Source organism: Protobothrops mucrosquamatus, unplaced genomic scaffold, assembly GCF_001527695.2.
Source record: "Protobothrops mucrosquamatus isolate PMUCROS unplaced genomic scaffold, P.Mucros_1.0 scaffold4145, whole genome shotgun sequence".
NCBI classification, from domain to species: Eukaryota; Metazoa; Chordata; class Lepidosauria; order Squamata; family Viperidae; genus Protobothrops; species Protobothrops mucrosquamatus.
Genome location: NW_015390073.1, coordinates 12348 through 35105, shown reverse-complemented (window position 1 = coordinate 35105; position 22758 = coordinate 12348). Strand labels below are relative to the sequence as shown.

The 22758-nt window shown below is 42.1% G+C and overlaps 1 protein-coding gene across 1 annotated transcript in view; it reads left to right on the top strand.

Annotated features, from left to right (window-relative positions):
* Positions 1-17095, top strand: part of DHX15 (DEAH-box helicase 15) — a 28459-nt gene extending 11364 nt beyond the window's left edge. The window contains exons 5-11 of the mRNA XM_015828002.1: positions 2605-2754; positions 3255-3363; positions 5164-5355; positions 9107-9229; positions 10736-10926; positions 12259-12428; positions 16478-17095. Coding sequence (XP_015683488.1) covers positions 2605-2754; positions 3255-3363; positions 5164-5355; positions 9107-9229; positions 10736-10926; positions 12259-12428; positions 16478-16595 — 1053 coding nt within the window. The 3' untranslated portion in view covers positions 16596-17095. The remainder of the gene's footprint in view (positions 1-2604; positions 2755-3254; positions 3364-5163; positions 5356-9106; positions 9230-10735; positions 10927-12258; positions 12429-16477) is intronic.
* Positions 17096-22758: the final 5663 nt, after the last annotated feature.

Here is a 22758-nt window from a genome sequence, read left to right as displayed (position 1 = left end):
GAACGCGGCGGAACCGCGTTCCGGCACCTTTTTCCGGGCCGGCCGCACCGGAAATAGCCCCTCCCACACCGGAAATAGCCCCTCCCAAATTTTACTTGCATTCCTGTTCTCTAAAGGGGCGGTCCTAGGGTTTGATGAGGGCGTGGCCAGGTTTGAGTTCCGCCACCTTTTCTCCGAGAAAAAAAGCCCTGCACATACATATACATATATATATACACACATACAAACACATATTTATACATACACAAACACATATATACACACGCACACACATATATACACACAAACATACACACATATATTTATATATACACACACACATATATATACACACACATGTACATATATACACATACATACACACATATATACATATATATATACATACACACGCACACATATACACACAAACACAAACATGTACATACACAAACATATACTGTACATATATACATATACACACATACATGCACATATATATATACACACACAAACAATACATGCACACACACATACACACACACATATATATGTACACCCATATACATACAAACACCCACACATACACACATGCATAACATACACACAACTCCTGCCTGACCGATCCCCTTTAGTATGAAACTGATGTAGATTTTCCATTCTGCTTGTATTGTTGATTACTGAATTTATTATTTGGATCCACGGAAGGAACAAATTGTTTACTTCACAAATGTATATAAAAACTCCGTCGATTAAATATGCGGCGTTAAAATACATTCAATATAACGGGGAATACAGGGCACAGAATATGTGGACAGCAATGTCCAGGGGTACCAGTGCAGAACTGTCATGAATTAAACGCTTACAAGTTTAAAAAAAAAAAAGATTTTTAGCGTGGACTTAAATTGTTAGTGGAGGCTTAATCTCTAGAGAGATGGTTTTCCAAGCAGGAGATGCCACAGCAGAAATTGTGATCATCCCCGGGACGTGACACAGCCAGGAAGCCTCCATAGTCTTAACTGACAGGCGGATTAATGGTGGTTAAAGTTCTTTCCTGTGATGGCTTTTGGCTTTTGATGTTCAGTATAACTCTGTCGGCACCTCCAGGTTGCCTGCTGTTCCTTCACAGATAAATAGGGCAGCCACCACCCATATATAAAGTTTCTATCTGCCTAGGATTCAAATACAATTTATTTGGCACCATCCACGCGTTCCGTCCAGTCCTTTGCTGTAGCCAAACCCCAACCCAACCTGCATACATTCAGATTTAAGCCAGAATAAATCTGGGTTTTTCTGCTCTCCCGAGAACACCGTGCTTCAAATCTTCCAATGTACTTAAGATGTGGTTTTATTTCATGACATCTTAAACCTTAATTTCTGAAGCAGATTTCTTCCGCCGTCTTCACATTTCAAGCTTGATTCCTGAAATAAGCTTTTCAAGGCTTTTTGAATTACCGAAATTCTACTCCAATGGGCTCCTTTGTTCAGCTTTCCTTAAAATTACCATCATCAGCTGCGTCTCCAGATTCTGTTTATGGAAAGAGGATGAATTTTAAGGCTGAACGTTAATTTAGGCAGCTTATTGGCTGGCAGGGTTTATCTGCTAACGATTCCTGACCTCTTTAACAACATTTCTAAGGGATTGAGCGTACAGGAGAAATAATTTCACATAAAGTGTACAGGTCCCTAAATACATAGGATGGGGAATGGATAAATAGCCCTAAATAAACACTGGGATATCCGTCCATCAAAATATGTCAATCAGCCTGACCATGGGGAATATATTTTGCTCACAATTGAAGAAGAAGAAAAAACACATTTAGGCAGCCCTATTATCTCCTTTACCTCTTCTCCATATTAGGGAAAAGCTTCTGGAATAATAGCAGCGTGCCTTCAGATGTCAGTCTTTCAAATAGAGTTTCCATCTTCCGCTTGGGAGCACTTCAGATGGGTCCCTCAGAAATTAGATGGTGGACAGTGACCGAGTTGGTCTGTTCCTAGGATCCCACCACCAAGAATGAGCTGAAGGGGAGGGGGGAGTATCTGAATTCAGATCCCCAGTTTCAATCTAGAGCTTTCTCTCTGACTTTGGAGGGGGGAAAAAAATTAACACTCCACAAGCTGTAGCTTAACTCTTTTTAAAAAATGGTGTTATATTAAAGGGGAGAAGATCAGTCAATAAAAGATCAACAGACTAATAAAATAAGAGGCCTTTTTTTTTAAGACGAGGCTGAAAATTTTTAGAGAGGGGAAAAATGCTGTGTGAACATTTTAATATAATAATAATAATAATAATAATAATAATAATAATAATAATAATAATAATAATAATAAAAAGTTGGAAGGGATCTTGGAGGTAATCTAGTCCAACCCCCTGCTCAGGCAACAAGCCCTATACCATTTCGGACAAATGGCTGTCCAGTCTCTTCTTAAAAACTCCCAGTGTTGGAGCATTCACATCTTCTGGAGGCAAGGAGTTCCACTGGTTAATTGTTCTCACTGTCAGGAAATTCCTCCTTCGTTCTAGGTTGCTTCTCTCCTTGGTTAGTTTCCATCCATTAAATACCGTGTGAACATTTTATTTTATTTTATTTTATTTAAAAATGTGACTCTTCTACCCAACAGGTCTACAATCCGCGAATCAGGGTGGAATCTCTGTTGGTTACCGCGATTAGCAAAGCTTCCGCTCAACAGAGGGCTGGCCGTGCCGGTCGTACTCGGCCCGGCAAATGTTTCCGGCTCTACACAGAAAAAGCGTACAAAACCGAGATGCAGGTTGGTAAAGTTGCAGCTCATTAGCTTTCGATCGGAAGCGATGGTTGCGCGGAATTTGGATCCGTGGAAATATATATTTTTATCGCAAGCCATAATAATTTATCTTCTGGGCTAGGAAACAACGTGACCCAGTCAACGAGCGCACGGTTTATTTTTCTGGATTGTAATATTCTTATTCAGGCACCATGTTTGCTTCTCTGGTATCAAAAAGATTTATTTGCTTTTAACACACACACACCGTTTTTTAAAAATTATTATTGTGCTCGTTTGCTTTCATTCTCAGTTCAAAATTTCACGACTCTTTTAACAATTGTAGATATAAATATATTTGCATTAAAATGTCTGCCACTGTTATCAAGCAAGGTAGCCGTTTTCAGTAACCCATTAAACGTGAAACGAGCTTTTAAAATTCCATTTGGGTTAGCGGTTTTCTCTTAGCCCTGTGCTTTTTAATCGAAAAAAAGAAGCTGAATTAAAATATATAAACTATTTGTTTTCAGGACAACACCTATCCTGAGATTTTGAGGTCGAACTTGGGTTCTGTGGTATTACAGCTGAAGAAACTTGGTATAGACGATTTAGTTCACTTCGATTTTATGGACCCGCCAGGTATATTTTTTTAAAAATTCCTAAAATTGTGGACATATAATGTTCAGCAATAGCAAGATAACATTTTTCTTTTTTGTATCATGAGTTCTCTGAAAGTGAACGTACCAAATTCATTGTAGTGTAACAAACACCATCAGTTAGTGCCAAAAGTCTTTTATTTTATTTTTTAAGGTACACTTTATTATTCAAAAAAGGATCTGCGATCCATTTTGTAGTGACTTGAGAGCTCTTTGATAGCAAAGTATGTTAAATACGTTGAACAGTCGCTTTAAGAATAATAGCAATCTATTTGATAGGAAATAACTTTATTGGGTCATCAACCAGTATGTATCGTTAAGACCGTTCTACAAACCGTTTGGTTTGCTTCTTAGATGTGGATTTAATTTTTGTTCCTGGAATTTGAAACGGCAGGGAAAGGTTAGATCCAAAGAGGACCAGTTTTCATACACTAAGTTGTATTGATAGAAGTCCTCTTTCTCATCACTCTGTCTGTGAAAAGATAATTGAAGGCATTTAATCTTACGCAAACAATATTTTGCATTCTTTCTAGCAGTCTTTCCCAGCCTAACGGCTTCTGCCTGGAAATTTGGGGAATTCTTGCTAGATTGTCAAAATGTGTCTGGGGGGGTCCCATAGCGGGGAAGAAATACTGGGTCCCTAGAAGCCTGTATTATATATTGGGGAGAACCAGGTTTATCTCATACATCTTGATATGCTCTGCTCCAGTTGTGCTTCTAACATCTCGGTGAAGGTCAGAGTTATAAAACTACAGGCCCTTTTTGGCAGTAAATTTCAAGCATGTTGAATAAATCCATAGGTTTACAATAGATTTACTGCACTATGGGTGAAAATATGCCTGGAGAGGGAAAAAAATTTAAACAAAGGTGTCTGTCCAAATGTTTGGATATAGTTTGCTGTTAATTGGATAGACCCAGGGGTTCCCAATCACAGGTCCATGGACCGGCGACGGTCCGCAGCAGCATGCCAGAGGCCAAAGAGGAGAGGAGAAAGAGGAGGAGAGCAATAGCCTTTAGACTTATATACCGCTTCACAATGCTTCACAGCCCTCTCTAAGCGGTTTGCAAAGTCAGCATATTTGCCCCCAACAATCCGGGTCCTCATTTTACCCACCTGAGAAGGACGGAAGGCTGAGTCAATCTTGAGCCATTAGGATCGAACTCCAGACTGTGGGCAGAGTCAGCCTGCAATACTGAATTCTATCCATTGCACCATCAAGAAAGGAAAGGAAGGAAGGAAGGAAGGAATAGCCCTTAGACTTATATACCGCTTCATAGTGCTTTACAGCCCTCTCTGAGCGGTTTACAGAGTCAGCCTCTTGCCCCCAACAATCTGGGTCCTCGTTTTACCGACCTTGGAAGGATGGATGGCTGAGTCAACCTTGAGCCGGTCAGGATCGAACTCCCGGCAGTGGGCAGAGTCAGCCTGCAATACCGCATTTTGACCACTGCGCCACCATGGCTCATATAATACTTTAATAATAATTAGAATGTTAAGAACCTGTCCTAGTCCAGGAAAATTGATTCATCTCAAATCTAGCGGAATAAACGTTTCCATTTACAAGCTGGAAGAAGCTCGGCAAGCCTGTCCGTCTGTGGCTAACTCTCCGGGATTGCCCACTAGTCCAGAGCCAACTGCAGCTCCGTTAATTGCTACTTATCGCTGAATTAATTTGAGGGCCATTTGTTTTTGGTTTTCGGCAGCTTCGGGAACGGCATTGCTTAAAGCAGCGTGCGTGTCTCTCTGTGTGTGTGTGTGTGTGTGTCTGTGTGTGTTTTGCAGCTCCAGAAACCTTGATGAGAGCCTTGGAGCTTCTGAACTACTTAGCGGCTTTAAACGATGACGGAGACTTGACTGAACTGGGGTCCATGATGGCCGAGTTTCCCCTTGACCCGCAGCTGGCTAAAATGGTTATTGCAAGTTGCGACTACAACTGTTCTAATGAGATTCTATCTATTACTGCCATGTTGTCAGGTAATAGCAAGGACAGAGATGCCAGTCAAAACCCAGCTCTCCAATTAGGGGAAGCTTGTAATATTCCTGCAACAGGACTGACGGTCTTTAAAAAAAGCTTGATTTTATGCCGATCAGACGCACTCTGTAGTAGGCTTCACCACGGAGTAAAGTTCGTAAATGAAATCAACGTTGAAGCTACAGCACTCATTGTGTGTGAAATGGTGACCTAAACTCGTCTCTCACGTCCAGAAAAAAATAATAATAATAAATCCTTGCCCGTTAAAAGGATTTTCCAAAAAAAATAATAATATATATATATATCATAGGAAACACACTTCTTATTCATTAGAAACTGTAGTTCTTTTAAGCTCATTTCTGGCTCTGAAAGTGAGCCGTAGTAATAATAAGAACTGGCTTTTGTTTTCTGGGTCCTGTAAATTGTGACAGCCTGATTCACGACTAGTACGTTATAAAGACACGCAAGAGGTTACACAGAGTTGAAAAATACCCATTGTTTAACGGGAATGTTGGAGGGAAAGGCATCAGCGTAATATTTTCACTGCATACTATATATATATATATATTAAAAAATAGTAGAAACCAATATGATTGGGGGAAAAAAATGGGTTTGAACCAACTTGTCTGAAATGGTATAGGATCTCCTACTTGAGCAGGGGGCTGGACTAGAAGACCTCCAAGGTCCCTTCCAGCTCTAGTCTATTCACAGTCTTTGGTGATCATGGATGGTTTTTCCTAGCTAGTATCCAGATGGGTTCCTAGAGCCTGACCATGCAAATTTAAGAGAGAAAAATAAATTAAAAACATTTCTACAGCATGCACTGCTTCGAAAGTTGAGTTCCCGTTTCAGTTATCCAAGCCTAACAACGTTTTGACCGCAAAGAATTAAAAGTGTGGTTCTTTGGGTCTTGGCTTTAAACCTTTGAATTGCCCCTTTCTGAATAAGACCAATTCGATCCCAGAAGAAAAGAAAAAAAAAAGCAAGGGAAAGAAACGATGTGCTTAAAGCCTCCATAACTCAATAAATAGATATTTGGGTGGGACGACGGGAATATTAACCAGTTTAAGGAGCGTTAGAGGAGATATATTTTGCGGGTCTCAAAATGTGCCACGTTCGCGGTAGAGCATAAAGGGTATAAAGGTTTTTGGTGAGAACGAGCAAATCAAGTTATTGCAGCGTATTCTTTTTCCTTTTCCTTTTTCCTTTTCCTAAAAAAAAAAAAAAAACTAGCTACAATGTTTATTGCCGAATTTTGACAATTCAGACTCAGAGCAGATGGGCAGGGCAGAATATCATGGTGGTGAGCAAATTGTACGGTTATTTGCGGAGATGGTGGCAGGAGGTTGAACCCTGCCTCTTCACGCAATCACCGAGGAGCTGAATTCTTAAATGCAGGGGCTATGTTTTTATCCCCTCTAATTGTACATGTTGAGTATGTTGATCATTTTCCTTAAAAAAAAAAAATCACCTTCTCAAACAGCTGCAAAATGTTTATACACCTATACGTAAAAACGATGAAGTTACGGTTCTTCAAGCTTGTAGCATACATACACAGTGGAAAAGAAACTTGTGGGTAATTTTTTTTCTTGCACATAATTGGGGAATAGTTTTCTCTACACTGGTTTCCAGAAAGTGCCACTAACTATTCCCCATTCCCCCCCCCAAAAAAACCCAGTAAACATAATCAGACTGAACCAAAAGAATATGGGAACCATCTAATAACAAGGTTCAGAATATTCTCTTCCCAGAAACAATTCAGTATATTGAGACCTTCGCTCTAGGAAGAGTTGCGATGGCAATCTTGAAACAGTCTTAAGCTTAATAGATGAAGGAGAAACAGTCATTTGCCGACCAAAACTGTCTAAATTGAAATAATCCCATTCCTCCCCCCCCAAAAAAAAATCCCCCCCAAGAGCTTCACTAAATGGTACTAACAAATTAGTACTGCTCTTCATTATTCAATTTGCAGTATAAACATGACTATACATGTACTTAGTTTTTGTGCGTCAGTATTAATGGTTTTCGGCCACCTTAGTGCCACACAGTTTCCTACATTTTCAGTTTCTGGATGTCGACTTCATTTGTTTTTTGCAGAAACATTTCACTTTATACTTTCACCACCTTATTTATTTATTTTTTTAAAAAAATTGTGCTATAAGCAGTAAAGCCTTCTGCAATATTGCTGTTGGCATATTGCAGTTGTTCGTAGTATTCAATTTCTGTGCTGTTTTTTTTGCAGTCTTTTTCCCAGTGGTTCCTAAGAGGCCAATCTAAAAACTGTGCAGATTTACCTTTAAAAAGAAAACCTAAAATGGACATATTTTTTTTTTGAATTTGGGTTCTGATCAGGGTCAACATTGCAAGGCATCGAAAGAGCAGTGTTTTTAACCTGTTCTCTTCTCTCCAGGGTGATTCAATTTTATTTAAGTGCCTACGTAAAACAAGTGGGGAATTTTTACAGGCTCTCTTTAATGAAAAGATTCAGCTTTTCCTACGTAAAAGTCATTTCTTTAAAAAAAACAAAAAAAGGAACCGATTTTTAAAGTCTCGAATGAACGGCTTTATGGGATATTTACCTACTCTTAAATAATGAAAGTATGGTTCATGACCTCCAAAATGATAAAACGGCATTATATAAAGAGAAGGCTCTGCCTAAAGTCTCAGTCCACAAAATTCATATATATATATATGATAAATATATATCTGATAAAGCTGCTGGGAGTCTGCCTTCCACCACTGCCACTGTGGTCCTAGCCCTGGACCACCAAGTGCCATCATCTCTTGTTCCACCCATGTGTTTGACCTCCAGTGCTGATAGCAATGCTTGCTGATGGTGATGGAGCTATAATGCCATGCCAACAAAGGGGATGTTTGAGGGGTCCTCGGTGCTCTCCGAGCACTACCCAAACGAGGGCAACGTCATCGGCGCACTGATGACGTTACCTAGTCTGGTAACGAAACGTCCGCAAAGAAAACCACCAGGCTCAACAGAGCACCGAGGACCCCCTCATATCAACATATTCTCCTTTAGGAGAGGGGACATTTGCCTAACTGTTTATAGGGGGGCTTATTTTCTTGAATACCCTCCTTTCCCCACCCCCCCTCCCCAGGTTGCTCTTGACCATGGATTATTCTTGTGAGGCTGTTTGGTCTCCACAGCGCTTGGCAGAGCTATCAGCATTTGGTCCCGTGCCAAGGTCACACCGCCCTTCCAGTTGATGGCCTTCAGGCTAGCCCGGGGTTGGGCGACCTTGGCTCTTTCATGACTGGTGGGCTTCCAACTCCCAGAATTCCTCCACCAGCACGGCTCAGCTTGGGAACCTCTCCCTTTCCCCTCAGCCAGTGGCTGGCTCAGGAATTGTGGGAGTTGAAGTCCACCAGTCATAAAGGAGCCATAGTTCCCCCACGCTGGCTCAGGAATTGTGGGAGTTGAAGTCCGCCAGTCATAAAAAGAGCCAAGGTCCCCCACCCTTGGGCTAGACTATTCTTATTCTGATTATTTTTTGGATGCCTACTTCTAGTCAAAATAACCAGGCCTTCTGTAGCTTTGAAACCCCCTCTTGTCTTGCAGATGTGGTTAGGTGTTGATGTCCCAAATCAAGGTAGTAGACGGCCCAAGATCCAGTTGGAGGCCATCCTGCCCTGCCCTATGCTCTGTGAACTGACCTAGCTAGGCCTTGTACCTCTGTCTGTGAATGCGTGACTCATCGATATGGGCGTTTGTGTTGGGCCCATACCAACCTTGTTTAGTCCCACAGTGTTTTGTTCGCCCCACGGAAGCCAAGAAAGCCGCCGACGAGGCCAAGATGCGATTCGCCCACATAGACGGAGATCATTTGACGTTGCTGAATGTCTACCACGCTTTTAAACAAAGTGAGTAGTCGATCCCACTTGGCCCGGCTGGGCCTCAAAAGAGTTTGAATCGAGGTTGCTTTCCAGCAAGATTGTTGTTGTTGTTAGTTGCGAAGACTGAGAACCTCCATAGACATCAAAGCTAGTGATGACTTGACAAACTCAGAGAGCACCAAGGACCCCTCAGAGTCAAGACGTTAATTAGAAGCTTCACCCCTTCTGCAAACTTTGTTGTTGTTAATTGCGAAGTCGTGTCCGACCCATCGCGACCCCATGGACCACGTTCCTCCAGGCCTTCCTGTCCTCTACCATCTTCTGGAGTCCATTGAAGCTCACGCCTGCTGCTTCAGTGACTCCCTCCAGCCACCTCCTTCTCTGTCGTCCCCTTCTTCTCTTGCCCTCCATCTTTCCCAGCATCAGGCCCTTCTCCAGTGAGTCCTTTTTTCTCCTTAGGTGGCCAAAGTCCTTGAGTTTCAACTTCAGGATCTGGCCTTCTAAAGAGCAGTCGGGGTTGATCTCCTCTAGGACTGACCGGTTGGATCGCCTTGCAGTCCAGGGGACTCACAGGAGTCTTCTCCAGCACCAGAGTTCAAAGGCCAGCAAGATTACTTGACCTTGACCTTGTCCTTGTGGGCCTTCAGGGCATTTTTCACACAACCAGTTGCGTATGCGTCACATACTTTTAGGCAGCTTATAACCGGGTTCCCAGTTACTTTGAGGGTGGTGCTGACTCTGTAGCCACGCCGCTAAATTTACTTTAAGGCCACCGTTATCCCGATCAAAGTTCTTAACTTGCTCTCGGGACCGATGATCTGTAATGGAAATGGGGGAGAATATCATCTTTAGAAATAACAGTAGGGAAGAACGTTCCCAGGCTACGGGTAAACGCTGGCTAAAAAAGCGAAAAGCAGTCTTATTTCCACATTGACACGGGGGGGAAAAAAAGGGATGGTTTCCTAAATAATTCACTCTGATTAAGTGTACAAGTTATACATTGCCGGATGGATTTTGCGTTTGTCTAGACGAAAATACTAATTAGTCACCCAAGGGAAAAACTGGCTGACGTAGATTCTTGATAGTCTTACAAGAACATTGTTGGTGGGGAAAATTGATCCCAATTGTTTAGTTGGCCAGGCCTTGTGGGGCTGTACGAGATGCACACGGCAGATTTATACATCTACCAACCCATAATCACTTCCTTCAGTTGTGATTTGATTCTCCCTCGTTGCTTCCTATTGTCCCCGGCTTCCTTGGGGAAAAAAAGAAAGAAAATTAAAACAATTTGGGGTTTTATTTCCTCGGCGCTGCAGCAAATGTAGCTTTTGTGTATTTTTATTTTTACTTTAAAAAAAGAAAAAAACCCATACAACTGAAAAGACTTATCAGTTTAATTGGTTTGACTTGATTTGGCCCATCCGGATGATTTCCGACTGTGCGTTTGTTTTAAATTTGGTCCGAAATGCTGAGTTTTGGATGATTCGTGACTTTTTTTTTTCCTTCCTTTTCTTTTTTTTAAAAACGTTGCAGATCATGAATCGGTTCAGTGGTGCTATGACAACTTCATTAACTACAGGTCCCTCATGTCTGCAGACAACGTACGCCAACAGCTGTCACGAATCATGGACAGGTTTAATCTGCCACGCAGAAGCACAGACTTCACCAGCAGAGACTATTACATCAATATACGAAAGGCCTTGGTTACCGGTTACTTCATGCAGGTACGTCCCCCCCCCAAATAAAGGAGGAGGGGGTCCCTCTAATTTTCTGTTTCTCAAATGTTTCGTTGCTGTTAAAACATCAGTGTGAGTTGATGGTTGAGCGACTTGGAGGGATTTTAGTCACACTTCCACAAAGCAGGATATCTTAACAGTAACACTTAGACTCGGCCTTCCGTCCTTCCCAAGTCGGTAAAATGAGGACCCAGATTGTTGGGGGCAAATATGCTGACACTGCTTAGAGAGGGCTGTAAGCACGGTGAAGCGGTATATAAGTCATAAGGGCTTGTCCTTCCTTCCTTCCTTCCTTCCTTCCTTCCTTCCTTCCTTCCTTCCTTCCTTCCTTCCTTCCTTCCTTCCTTCCTTCGCGTTAGAATGCAGCATTGCAGGCTGACTCTGCCCATTGCCAGGAGTTCGATCCTGACCAGTTCAGAGTTGACTCAGGGTCCCGTCCTTCCGAGGTGGTTAAAAGGAGGACCCAGATTGTCGAGAGCAAATATGCTGACTCTGCAAACTGCTTAGAGAAGGCTGTAAAGCACGGTGAAGCGGTATATAAGTCTTAAGGGCTTGTGCTATCTCCCTTCCTTCCTTCCTTCCTTCCTTCCTTCCTTCCTTCCTTCCTTCCTTCCTTCCTTCCTTCCTTCGGGTTAGAATACAACATTACAGGCTGATTCTGCCCACTGCCAGGAGTTCGATCCTCACCAGTTCCCCTTCCTTCCTTCCTTCCTTCCTTCCTTCCTTCCTTCCTTCCTTCCTTCCTTCCTTCGGGTTAGAATACAACATTACAGGCTGACTCTGCCCACTGCCAGGAGTTCGACCCTGACCAGTTCAGTTGACTCAGCCTTCCATCCTTCCAAGGTGCCTAAAAGAAGACCCAGAGTGTCGGGAGCAAAGATGCTGACTCTGTAAACCGCTTAGAGAGGGCTGTAAAGCACGGTGAAGCGGTATATAAGTCTTAAGGGTTATTGCTATCTTCCTTCCTGTCAAGTGAGGTGTGAGTCATCAGTGAGGGACTTGTGATGGGGAGGTCACATCAGGTGAGGGTCATTAGGAGGTGAAATGCTGGTTGGGGGGAGGGGTTGGGTGGGATGGTTGAGGGTCATGCAAGCCCCCCACCCACCCACCCACCCAACCAGGGATGCTTAAAGCGGTCCAAGGCCATGGGAGTGTTCTGCTTGAGAAAAATCATCTTCTCGGATTTTTGATTTTTCATGCCTGCTGAAAAGATTTCCTAACCACGAGAGGCTTCTAGCCGTACGAAAAATCGTTTTCAGCCTTAAGCCACGACTGCCTTGGCTGGAGAAGTGACCTGTCCCCTCGTCCTCTCCCACCTAGGTGGCCCATTTGGAACGGACGGGGCATTACCTGACGGTGAAAGATAACCAGGTAGTTCAGCTGCACCCCTCGACAGTTCTCGACCACAAACCGGAATGGGTGCTTTACAACGAATTTGTCCTTACCACGAAGAACTACATTCGCACTTGTACAGACATCAAACCGGAATGGTAAGCCTGCTTTTCTTCAAAGCTAGTTTATTTTTTTATTTTTGAACCATCTCCACTTGACCGTGAAGTGCGTACATTTGGGTGAAAGTTCGGTCTTTCCTTTCCTTTCCTTTCCTTTCCTTCTTTTCTTTCCTTTCATTTCCTTTCCTTCTTTCCTTTCCTTTCCTTTCCTTCTTTCCTTTCCTTTCCTTTCCTTTCCTTTCCTTTCCTTCTTTCCTTTCCTTTCCTTTCCTTTCCTTTCCTTTCCTTCTTTCCTTTCCTTTCCTTTCCTTTCCTTTCCTTTCTTTCCTTTCCTTTCCTTTCCTTTCCTTTCCTTCTTTCCTTTCNGGTCCCTCTAATTTTCTGTTTCTCAAATGTTTCGTTGCTGTTAAAACATCAGTGTGAGTTGATGGTTGAGCGACTTGGAGGGATTTTAGTCACACTTCCACAAAGCAGGATATCTTAACAGTAACACTTAGACTCGGCCTTCCGTCCTTCCCAAGTCGGTAAAATGAGGACCCAGATTGTTGGGGGCAAATATGCTGACTCTGCACACTGCTTAGAGAGGGCTGTAAAGCACGGTGAAGCGGTATATAAGTCTTAAGGGCTTGTGCTACCTTCCTTCCTTCCTTCCTTCCTTCCTTCCTTCCTTCCTTCCTTCCTTCCTTCCTTCCTTCCTTCCTTCCTTCCTTCCTTCCTTCCTTCCTATTAGAATGCAGCATTGCAGGCTGATTCTGCCCACTGCCAGGAGTTCGATCCTGACCAGTTCAGAGTTGACTCAGGGTCCCGTCCTTCCGAGGTGGTTAAAAGGAGGACCCAGATTGTCGAGAGCAAATATGCTGACTCTGCAAACTGCTTAGAGAAGGCTGTAAAGCACGGGGAAGCGGTATATAAGTCTTAAGGGCTTGTGCTACCTTCCTTCCTTCCTTCCTTCCTTCCTTCCTTCCTTCCTTCCTTCCTTCCTTCCTTCCTTCCTTCCTTCCTTCCTTCCTTCCTTCCTTCCTTCCTTCCTTCCTTCCTTCCTTCGGGTTAGAATACAACATTACAGGCTGACTCTGCCCACTGCCAGGAGTTCGACCCTGACCAGTTCAGTTGAATCAGCCTTCCATCCTTCCGAGGTGCCTAAAAGAGGACCCAGAGTGTCGGGAGCAAATATGCTGACTCTGTAAACCGCTTAGAGAGGGCTGTAAAGCACGGTGAAGCGGTATATAAGTCTTAAGGGTTATTGCTATCTTCCTTCCTGTCAAGTGAGGTGTGAGTCATCAGTGAGGGACTTGTGATGGGGAGGTCACATCAGGTGAGGGTCATTAGGAGGTGAAATGCTGGTTGGGGGGAGGGGTTGGGTGGGATGGTTGAGGGTCATGCAAGCCCCCCCCCCACCCACCCACCCAACCAGGGATGCTTAAAGCGGTCCAAGGCCATGGGAGTGTTCTGCTTGAGAAAAATCCTCTTCTCGGATTTTTGATTTTTCATGCCTGCTGAAAAGATTTCCTAACCACGAGAGGCTTCTAGCCGTACGAAAAATCGTTTTCAGCCTTAAGCCACGACTGCCTTGGCTGGAGAAGTGACCTGTCCCCTCGTCCTCTCCTACCTAGGTGGCCCATTTGGAACGGACGGGGCATTACCTGACGGTGAAAGATAACCAGGTAGTTCAGCTGCACCCTTCGACAGTTCTCGACCACAAACCGGAATGGGTGCTTTACAACGAATTTGTCCTTACCACGAAGAACTACATCCGCACTTGTACAGACATCAAACCGGAATGGTAAGCCTGCTTTTCTTCAAAGCTAGTTTATTTTTTTATTTATTTTTGAACCATCTCCACTTGACCGTGAAGTGCGTACATTTGGGTGAAAGTTCGGTCTTTCCTTTCCTTTCCTTTCCTTTCCTTTCCTTCTTTCCTTTCATTTCCTTTCGTTTCCTTCTTTCCTTTCCTTTCCTTTCCTTCTTTCCTTTCCTTTCCTTCTTTCCTTTCCTTTCCTTTCCTTCTTTCCTTTCCTTTCCTTCTTTCCTTTCCTTTCCTTTCCTCCTTTCCTTTCCTTTCCTTTCCTTTCCTTCTTTCGTTTCGTTTCGTTTCGTTTCCTTTCCTTCTTTCCTTTCCTTCTTTCCTTTCCTTTCCTTTCCTTTCCTTCTTTCCTTTCCTTTCCTTTCGTTTCCTTTCCTTTCCTTCTTTCCTTTCCTTTCCTTTCCTTCTTTCCTTTCCTTTCCTTTCCTTTCCTTTCTTTCCTTTCACTAAAAACTACGTTCTGTTTAAAACTTTAGTAGGAGACCCAGACCAGGATAAACCCCCTCTTTGCTTTAATTAAATTTGCCTGAATGCTGTAAAGATTAAAATGGGTCCTGCTTCTTTGTAAGCAGAGAAAATAAAATAACACCGGCGGTTATAAACAGCAAAGGTTTTTTTTTTTTTTAAAGAAAGGGATACTATTTTCAGTAAGGTTTGGATTCTTTTGTGAAGCATAAAACGGGATTTTAAGAAGCCGAGGATTAAGCCGAAATCCTAAACGGGGGATCAGAACTGAAAATGTCTGTATTGTCTTCTTAGATAACATCATATTTTGTTATTTGGAACATGCATAGTGATGGATGGCTCAAAGCTTTTGTGGACGTCTCCCTTGATAGCCACCAAAGTCCCTGCCTTGTCTGATTTTCGTTACATTATTTTACATGCTTTCGGGGTTTTTTTTAAAATAAAAATACGAAATGCAGGCAGCAAAGCACAATTTTCCAATTCTGCCTTTATTCTGCTTTTACTAATTACTTAATTCCGCCTTTATCTGCAGAATACCTCTATGCGCACATGGGGCGTGGGGCGCACGCTAGTTTTCTGGCTACTGTGGCCCATTTCTCCATGGCTGCCATCTTGTGACAGCGCCCACAGCAGGCTCTCCACATTCCAAACACAAGCCCAGAAGTTTGGCTGCTCTTGATTCGCTTGCTTTCTTGGTGTCTTGTAAAAAGATCCTTGCAAACTCTGGGAAATGTCTTACTAGTTTCTTCTTCTGCTTAAGAGAGTAGCCTCAAGGGTTTGGATTCTACCCAGGAGTGATTGTGGCAGAGATTTGTCTGTCACACACACACACACACACCTTGACTTCCATCTCTTTCTGATATCTATCTCTGTCTATCTATCTCTCTCTATTTCTATCTATCTATCTCTATCTATCTCCATATCTATCTATCTATCTATCTATCTATCTATCTATCTATCTATCTATCTATCTATCTATCTATATCATCTATCTATATCATCTATCTAATCTATCTATCTATCTATCTATCTATCTATCTATCTATCTATCTATCTATCTATCTATCTATCTATCCATCCATCCATCCATCCATCCATCCATCCATCCATCCATCCATCCATCCATCCATCCATCCATCCATCCATCCATCCATCCATCCATCCATCTATCTATCTATCTATCTATCTATCTATCTATCTAATCTATCTTACAATAGCAAGTTGTTTTCCTACAGCATTATAATACAAATATGGGCAAATAAAATACAGGGAAGGAGTATTTGTTTCAGCAAAGGCCGTTTGATAATCTATAAAATCTAAACTGTGGCACCTGAGGGCAGACAAGAAGTAACATGAAAATTTATCAAAGAGAGATTCCAACCTAGAACTAAGGAGGAATTTCCTGACAGTGGGAACAATTAACCAGTGGAACAACTTGCCTCCAGAAATTGTGGGTGCTTAAAACACTGGAGGTTTTCAAGAAGAGATTGGGCAGCCATTTGTCCAGAATGATATAGGGTCTCCTGCTTGTGGGGGGGGAATGGGGTTGGGCTAGAAGACCTCCATGGTCCCTTCCAACTCTTGTTCTTTCTATACGAATCATTACCCTTTTACTGACTTCTATCACCTGAATATTAACTTTCCAGTTGTTATTAAAAAAACAACAGCATGTTTACATTATGTAGGAGGGATTAAACTCCTTTGATTGCGTGGTTACCCTTTACTATGAGACGCTGCTACTCCTAGCCGAGCCATTGCTACGGCCGATGTCACATTCAGGTGTTTCGCTCAGTGTGACAGACTTCCCTTTCTTTGGCAGGTTGGTGAAAATTGCTCCCCAATATTACGACATGAGCAACTTCCCACAATGCGAAGCAAAGAGACAACTGGACCGGATCATCGTCAAACTCCAGTCCAAGGAGTACTCCCAGTACTGATTGGCCTTTGAGCTGGACTTGCTCAGAGAACAGCTTCAAACGATAAATGGAATTCTTAAAAAAAGTTCCAGGTTGTGCTCTTTGCCTTTTATTTGGGAGCTTTCTAATTTCTTCTACACAGTAAATATTCCATTTTAATTTCATACATTAAATATGTATGCCTCTCTTTTCTTTGTGTGTTGTTCACACTGTAACTCATACCGGGGTGGGGGTGGGGTGGGGAAAAAGCTGATCAATGTTTTGCAGTTTATTAAAAGTAGTTTCTCTCTCTCTCTCTCTCTCTCTCTCTTTCTCTCTCTCTCTCTAACAATGTTGTAAGCATTTCTTTAGAAATGGTTGGAAATGCTTCTGAAATGTGAGTCTCCACCATGGCGTGCATGATCGTTGTAATTGTTGACATTCCTTTTAGAAGTGAAATGTTACAATGTGCTTATGTAGACGCAACCTTCAGCTTCACTACAGAAGTGTACTGACTTCAATAAAGTCTATTTATACTAAAATCTGGGCAATTTATTGTTTCAGCTCCCTCAATCGAGAAATAAACTCTGGCCTAAGTCAGGGGTCCTCAACCTTGGCAACTTTAAGACTTGTGGACTTCAACTCCCAGAATTCCTCAGCCAGCTCTGAGGTTCCAACTCCAATTCATAGGCTTAAACAATAATTTTCCCAGCCAAACCCCTAATGTCTTACGTAGTCCATATAAACAAGTTCAGCTTCGTTTTGGGAACCGCCCGCTTCAAATCCACACTTGTTCTGGTGTCCTTGAAAAGGTTTCGGGCTCTCTCTCTTCAGCAGAATCGAAGAAGTTTTGTTTCTCCATCTAGCCCACTTGAAAGTAACACCTCTGTTGTCTGTTACTTTATACACAGAGATAGAGACATATGCCTATGTTTCCTTCAGAGGTGAATTTTGCCGATGCTGGTTTATTATTGACAATTACCTTGCTCAGAAATGTAAATATACATTTTAGGCATTTGCTATCATTAGACTTCATGCTACAAAATTTACTATTTCTTGTTATGCTTCAGCCGCATTTTTGGCAAATCACATTTTTCAGCTGAGTTGATCATTTTTCACTTTATATTGCTACATAGACATAGATCATTTTCCCCGGAAACCTAACAAACGACTTTCAATATCAATATCAATATTTATGTAGTCTGAAGTAACACGACTTTTAAGTTTCTTTAAAAGCAAAACAATCATAACCAAAAAACAAAACAAAAAACAAAACAGCCTCTGGACGTTAAATGTTGGAACAGTAATTTTTTGACATGTTAAAATCTCTTGCCAAAAAAGTTAATAACATTTTCCCCTAGTTATTTTTAGATTGTCGTCACAAAGTTTAATGAGGAAGGCTTTAATGGAATTGTATAGGACTATCTTAGCAACTATAACTTAAAAGAAATCTACAAAATAGTTTTGTAGAAAAGAAAAACCAAAGTGTGAAGGAAAAAGATTCAGCGCCTATTTTTCTAACGCACTGATTTACCAAAATTCTTAACTACAGCTAGTCCTCGTTTAGCAACTGTTTGCACTTACGACAGCGATGAAAAAATAACTTGACAGCGAGCCCATGAGCTTAACAACCTTCGCAGGTCCATGTGAAGCAGCGGAAAGCTGAAATAAGATCATTGTGACACTTGGCAACCGCTTTGCTTAACAGCAGTCCCAATAGTGCTCAATAAAATTATTGGCGATATTGGAAGAAATTTCCACTTCTGTGACTCTTTTGATTTTAATATTGTAGGAAAATATAACTGAAAATTAATGTTAATGCGCCCCATAAGTAGAGTTGGGGATTTGGGGAAATACCTTTATTTTCATATCTGTCATTCAGTACACGGAAAACTGGAAAGTGGTAACTTCAAGTTATAATAAATTTAATACATATGTTCTTTAAACAGCAAAAGGCCTTTCCATCTTCCCCGGTCAATAAAACATTTTAATAGAATTCTGCATGACATCGCAAAATATGCCTCGTTTGTTGTTTTTTAATCATCCCTGAAAAACTGAATAACTGCAACGTTCTAATAAAACTTGTCCCGTCGATTTCAAAGGCCCACCCAAACAGCCTGTCCCTTCTCTTAATTGTTAATCTTTCTATTACTCTTATTTGCTTAAATGCCTTTACAAACGAAGTACGGCAATTTACCGGCGAGGCTTCTTCTGTAAAATAAGCGACACGCTCCGAATCCAGATAAACTCCTCTTATTATTGCAGACCTTGGCAATTGGCACTTTGGAGTGGTAAAAACAATCCCGCCGAAGAAAGGAAATGGGTTAGCGCAAAACTTGAAATTTAAAATATATAGCTGGACTTGAGTTAAACTGACATTCTGGGATAAAAGAAAAGGCCTCGTTGCAAATATTCCCTGCAAAAGTGATCTTGCAGGCAATCCCTTGAGGGTGAGTTTAATATATAAAAGTTTTTAAGTCTCCTTCAGGATGAGCTTGACCCTCTTTCTGACTTCAGCGATAAAAGTTCTGGTGTTTCCTTGGCACAAATGCAGAACAGGTTTGCTGCTGCCAATTCCTGGGACATTTTTATTTATTTTTTTTTTGTTTTGGACTTTCTAGATTACAATCCTAAAATGTTCTGCTAGGCTCCTGTCCAAGTATTAATCAGGCTTGACATAACTTAGTTTCCAAGCTCGAACAAGGTCAATCAGTGGCTGCTCCTGGCAGGAAATCATTCTAATTCATTAGGTAGGTAATATTTGTATGAATTTCTGACGCTTCGTGACCAATTCACAAATCACATTTTTATTTTCCGAGCTGAAGTGGGAGCTTATAGGTACTTTTATAGCCTCTTTTGAGTTGTTTATGGAGTTGTCAATATTTTTTCGTCCTCCTTCTAAAGGAGAGAGTTACTAGTAAAGCACGGATCCAAGAAGAGGGGGGTTTGTATCTCCAAAACATCCAGAGTGTTTTGACAAAAGCCAGATTAGAGTAAATCGATGGGAAGGGGGTAGATTGAACCCAAGTTACACTGAAGAAGCTGTCCTTTGATTTTGGATTTTTTAAAAAACAACAACAAAAAACCCAGCGAGATAAACATCTTTTCTCCAGCATTGAAGGTAAAAAGGGAATTGAAATGCCTAAAATAAAAGTAGAATATATTACAAAGGAAGCCAGTTAGGCTTAATTGATATGTGAACGATAATGTGCCATCAAGCCACTTGACTCTTAGTAGTGAGTACATAAAATTTATCTGTCCTCAAGTTGACCCTTCAGGTTTTCCAAACGAGGCAAACACCACTGTTGTAATTGAGTCCGCCTGTCTTGGTGTGGCTGTCCTGTTATTCTAACTTCTCCCAGGATTATGGGTAGTCCTTGAATTACAACTCTAATGGGCTTGCCCATAACTTGTTACCGTTGTTAAGTATGATTTTACGACTTTTTTTCTTTTGCAGAGGTGGTTAAGTGAGCACCATGGCCGTTAAGCAAACCAACGGTTCAACACGGCTATGAATTTTGGCCCAAACCAGAATCAAATGCCAATTTTGGGCAAAACCGTCATAAAAACATGATCACAGGTCTGCTACAAATAGCTATCAAAGCGAATGGTTGCTGGGTGCCCGAATCTGGTCATGTGACTGCGGGAGGGGGGGAGGGCAGCCATTGAAACAGAATCTGGGTGGTGAGTATACCCCAACTAGGTCTGTTGGAACTTTGAATGATGGCTAAGTCATCGGTTGTAAAACAAAGGGCGACCTGTATAGATTTCTCCAGACAGTTAAGCCTTCGCATAATGCATGTGAAGTATACACGTCTGGCCCTATATACCTATATGTATATGGTCATTTGTGTATGTGTCATGCTTGACTCGCTATGCATCCCCCCCCTTGGAAGCAGACAACAGAAATGGAGATGGGTGGGTAGAATTGGAATGCAAGAGAGGAAATTGTGGAATGTAAGAGGGGAAAAAAAAGACAGAAAAGAAAAGAAAAGAAAAGAAAAGAAAAAAGAGGAAAGAAGAGTCCTGGTGCTCAAGGTCGAAAGACGGGAAAGTTCCAAGGCGATGAGATCATTTCCAAAAACAAATTAACTGTAATTGACGGGTGGACAATGAACAGTGGGTGGCCCAGGAGAGAAAAGGGGATTTTTAACTATGCTACTTAGCACGCGAAAACTTCAGAACTGCCTTCCTCTTTTGTACCTATGTGGAATTGTCCGTAAAGTTATACTCATGTGGAAGGTGATACAACAAAGGACATTGAACGGCGTGTTAAGTATGGTTGGCAGGAATTCTACAAGCTAAGCATAATTTTCAAGGACATCCTCCCCGTGCCTGAAAAGTTTTCAATCAGTGTGCGCTACCTGCTCTTAACATATGCCGGAGAAACATGGACACTAACCTCACAATCGATACAAACGCTAGGAGCCATGGAGAGAGACACACTCGGCATCACAAGACAAGACAGGAAGACCCAGATGTGGATTAGAGAACAAACAAAAGTATAAGATGCCATTAAGAGAGTCAAATAACGGAAAAGGAAACGGGCTGGTCGCATAGCAAGGAGGACCAAGGCGGTCATAGAACGGATCCCACTCGATGAAAAGCATCCACGAAAGAGACCGAAAACAAGATGGAGCGACGATATCGGCAAATATGGCGGGCCCAATTGGCAAAAGCAAGCTCAGGACTGTTTTCATTGGAAACATGCGGAAGAAGCTTCATCCATTAGTGAAGAAACCATGGCTTAAATGATGAGGATGGTGGTGATTAACCCACTATTTCTTCTGGAAGTTGGTTCCCAGCTTCCACTGCTCTTTCTATGGAGTCATGCTTTCTAACATTACTTTTGGACTTCCCTCCTGTCGGTCTGTGGCGATGCCCGTGTTCTTGATTTTTGCTTAATATTGAAAATATCGCCATCTAGAACCTTATTCATGCTTTTCAATCATGTCTCCCCTTTTCCTTCTGTCCTCCAGGCTGCGTATACTCAGTTCCTCCTAATAGGTTTATCCCTCAGATTTTGCATCCATTTTATCGCCCGTCTCTGGACTCGCTCAAACTTATTGACATCTGTTTTGAAGTGAGGTCTCCGGAACTGGGAGTATTCCCAATGGGGTCTGATTAAAACCCTCTATAGCGGGATTAGGAAGTCGTCATTGTTAACCAAATCCCGTGGTTGTTAGGCAAGGTAACTTCTTGTTGACTTCTTATAAGCAAAGACTGCTGGCTGGGGAATTCTGGGAGTTGAAGTCCACAAAGTCTTAGGAGTTGCCAAAGTTGGACACCCCTGCCTTAGATGTTGCTGCTTCATTTCTCTCCAGAGATAAAGGGCTACTTGGCCAAGACTGAAGATAAGCTGTTTTAGATGCTTCTAAAACATAAATGTTTATATGTTTTTAAACCCAGAACATGACTCATTCAAATGCCCATATATCTTTTTCTGGAGAAAGTTTTCCTGCGTTTTTGGCTGTCACTGCACTATCATGCCGTCTGTTCTCTATGTGTACACTGCAATTCTTTTTTTTTTCCAGTACAGCAGCTGTCCTGTTCTCTAGCTACAGAAGAATAACAATAATAGTAATACTTTTATTTATTTATTTGCCTATAGCTAAGTGCCTTACAGCAGAAGTCCCCAACCTTTTGGGCACCAGGGACCGATTCCGTGGAGAGAGGTTTTTCCACGGACCGGAGAGTGCGTGGTTTTGTGTGCTGCCTGCATCCCGCGGATGGGGCTTTGCTTGTTCGTGCGGACCGGTTGCTGACATGCAGCCCAGTACCGGTCCATGGACCAGGGGTTAGGGACCCCTTCCTTACAGGATACATAGCACAAATGACAATAGCTCACATGCAAATTAATTCAATGTATAATTATGCCCCCACGCCATAAACTAAAGTTGTTCCATAAGTGAAAATCAAACTGGTACCACAGAATACACATGCAAATGACAATCAACAATCGACACAAACCACATAAAGTTCAGATTACAACCGTTCATTTAGTGACTGTTCGAACTTACAACAGCACTGAAAAAAGTGATTTATGACCATTTTTCACACTGACACATGATCAAAAATTTGGACACTTGACAACTGACTCCTATTTATGACGGTCACAGCGTCCCGGGGTCATGTGACCCCCTTTTGCGACCTCCCGACAAGCAAAATCAATGGGGGAGCCAGATTCACTTAAGAACTGCATCAC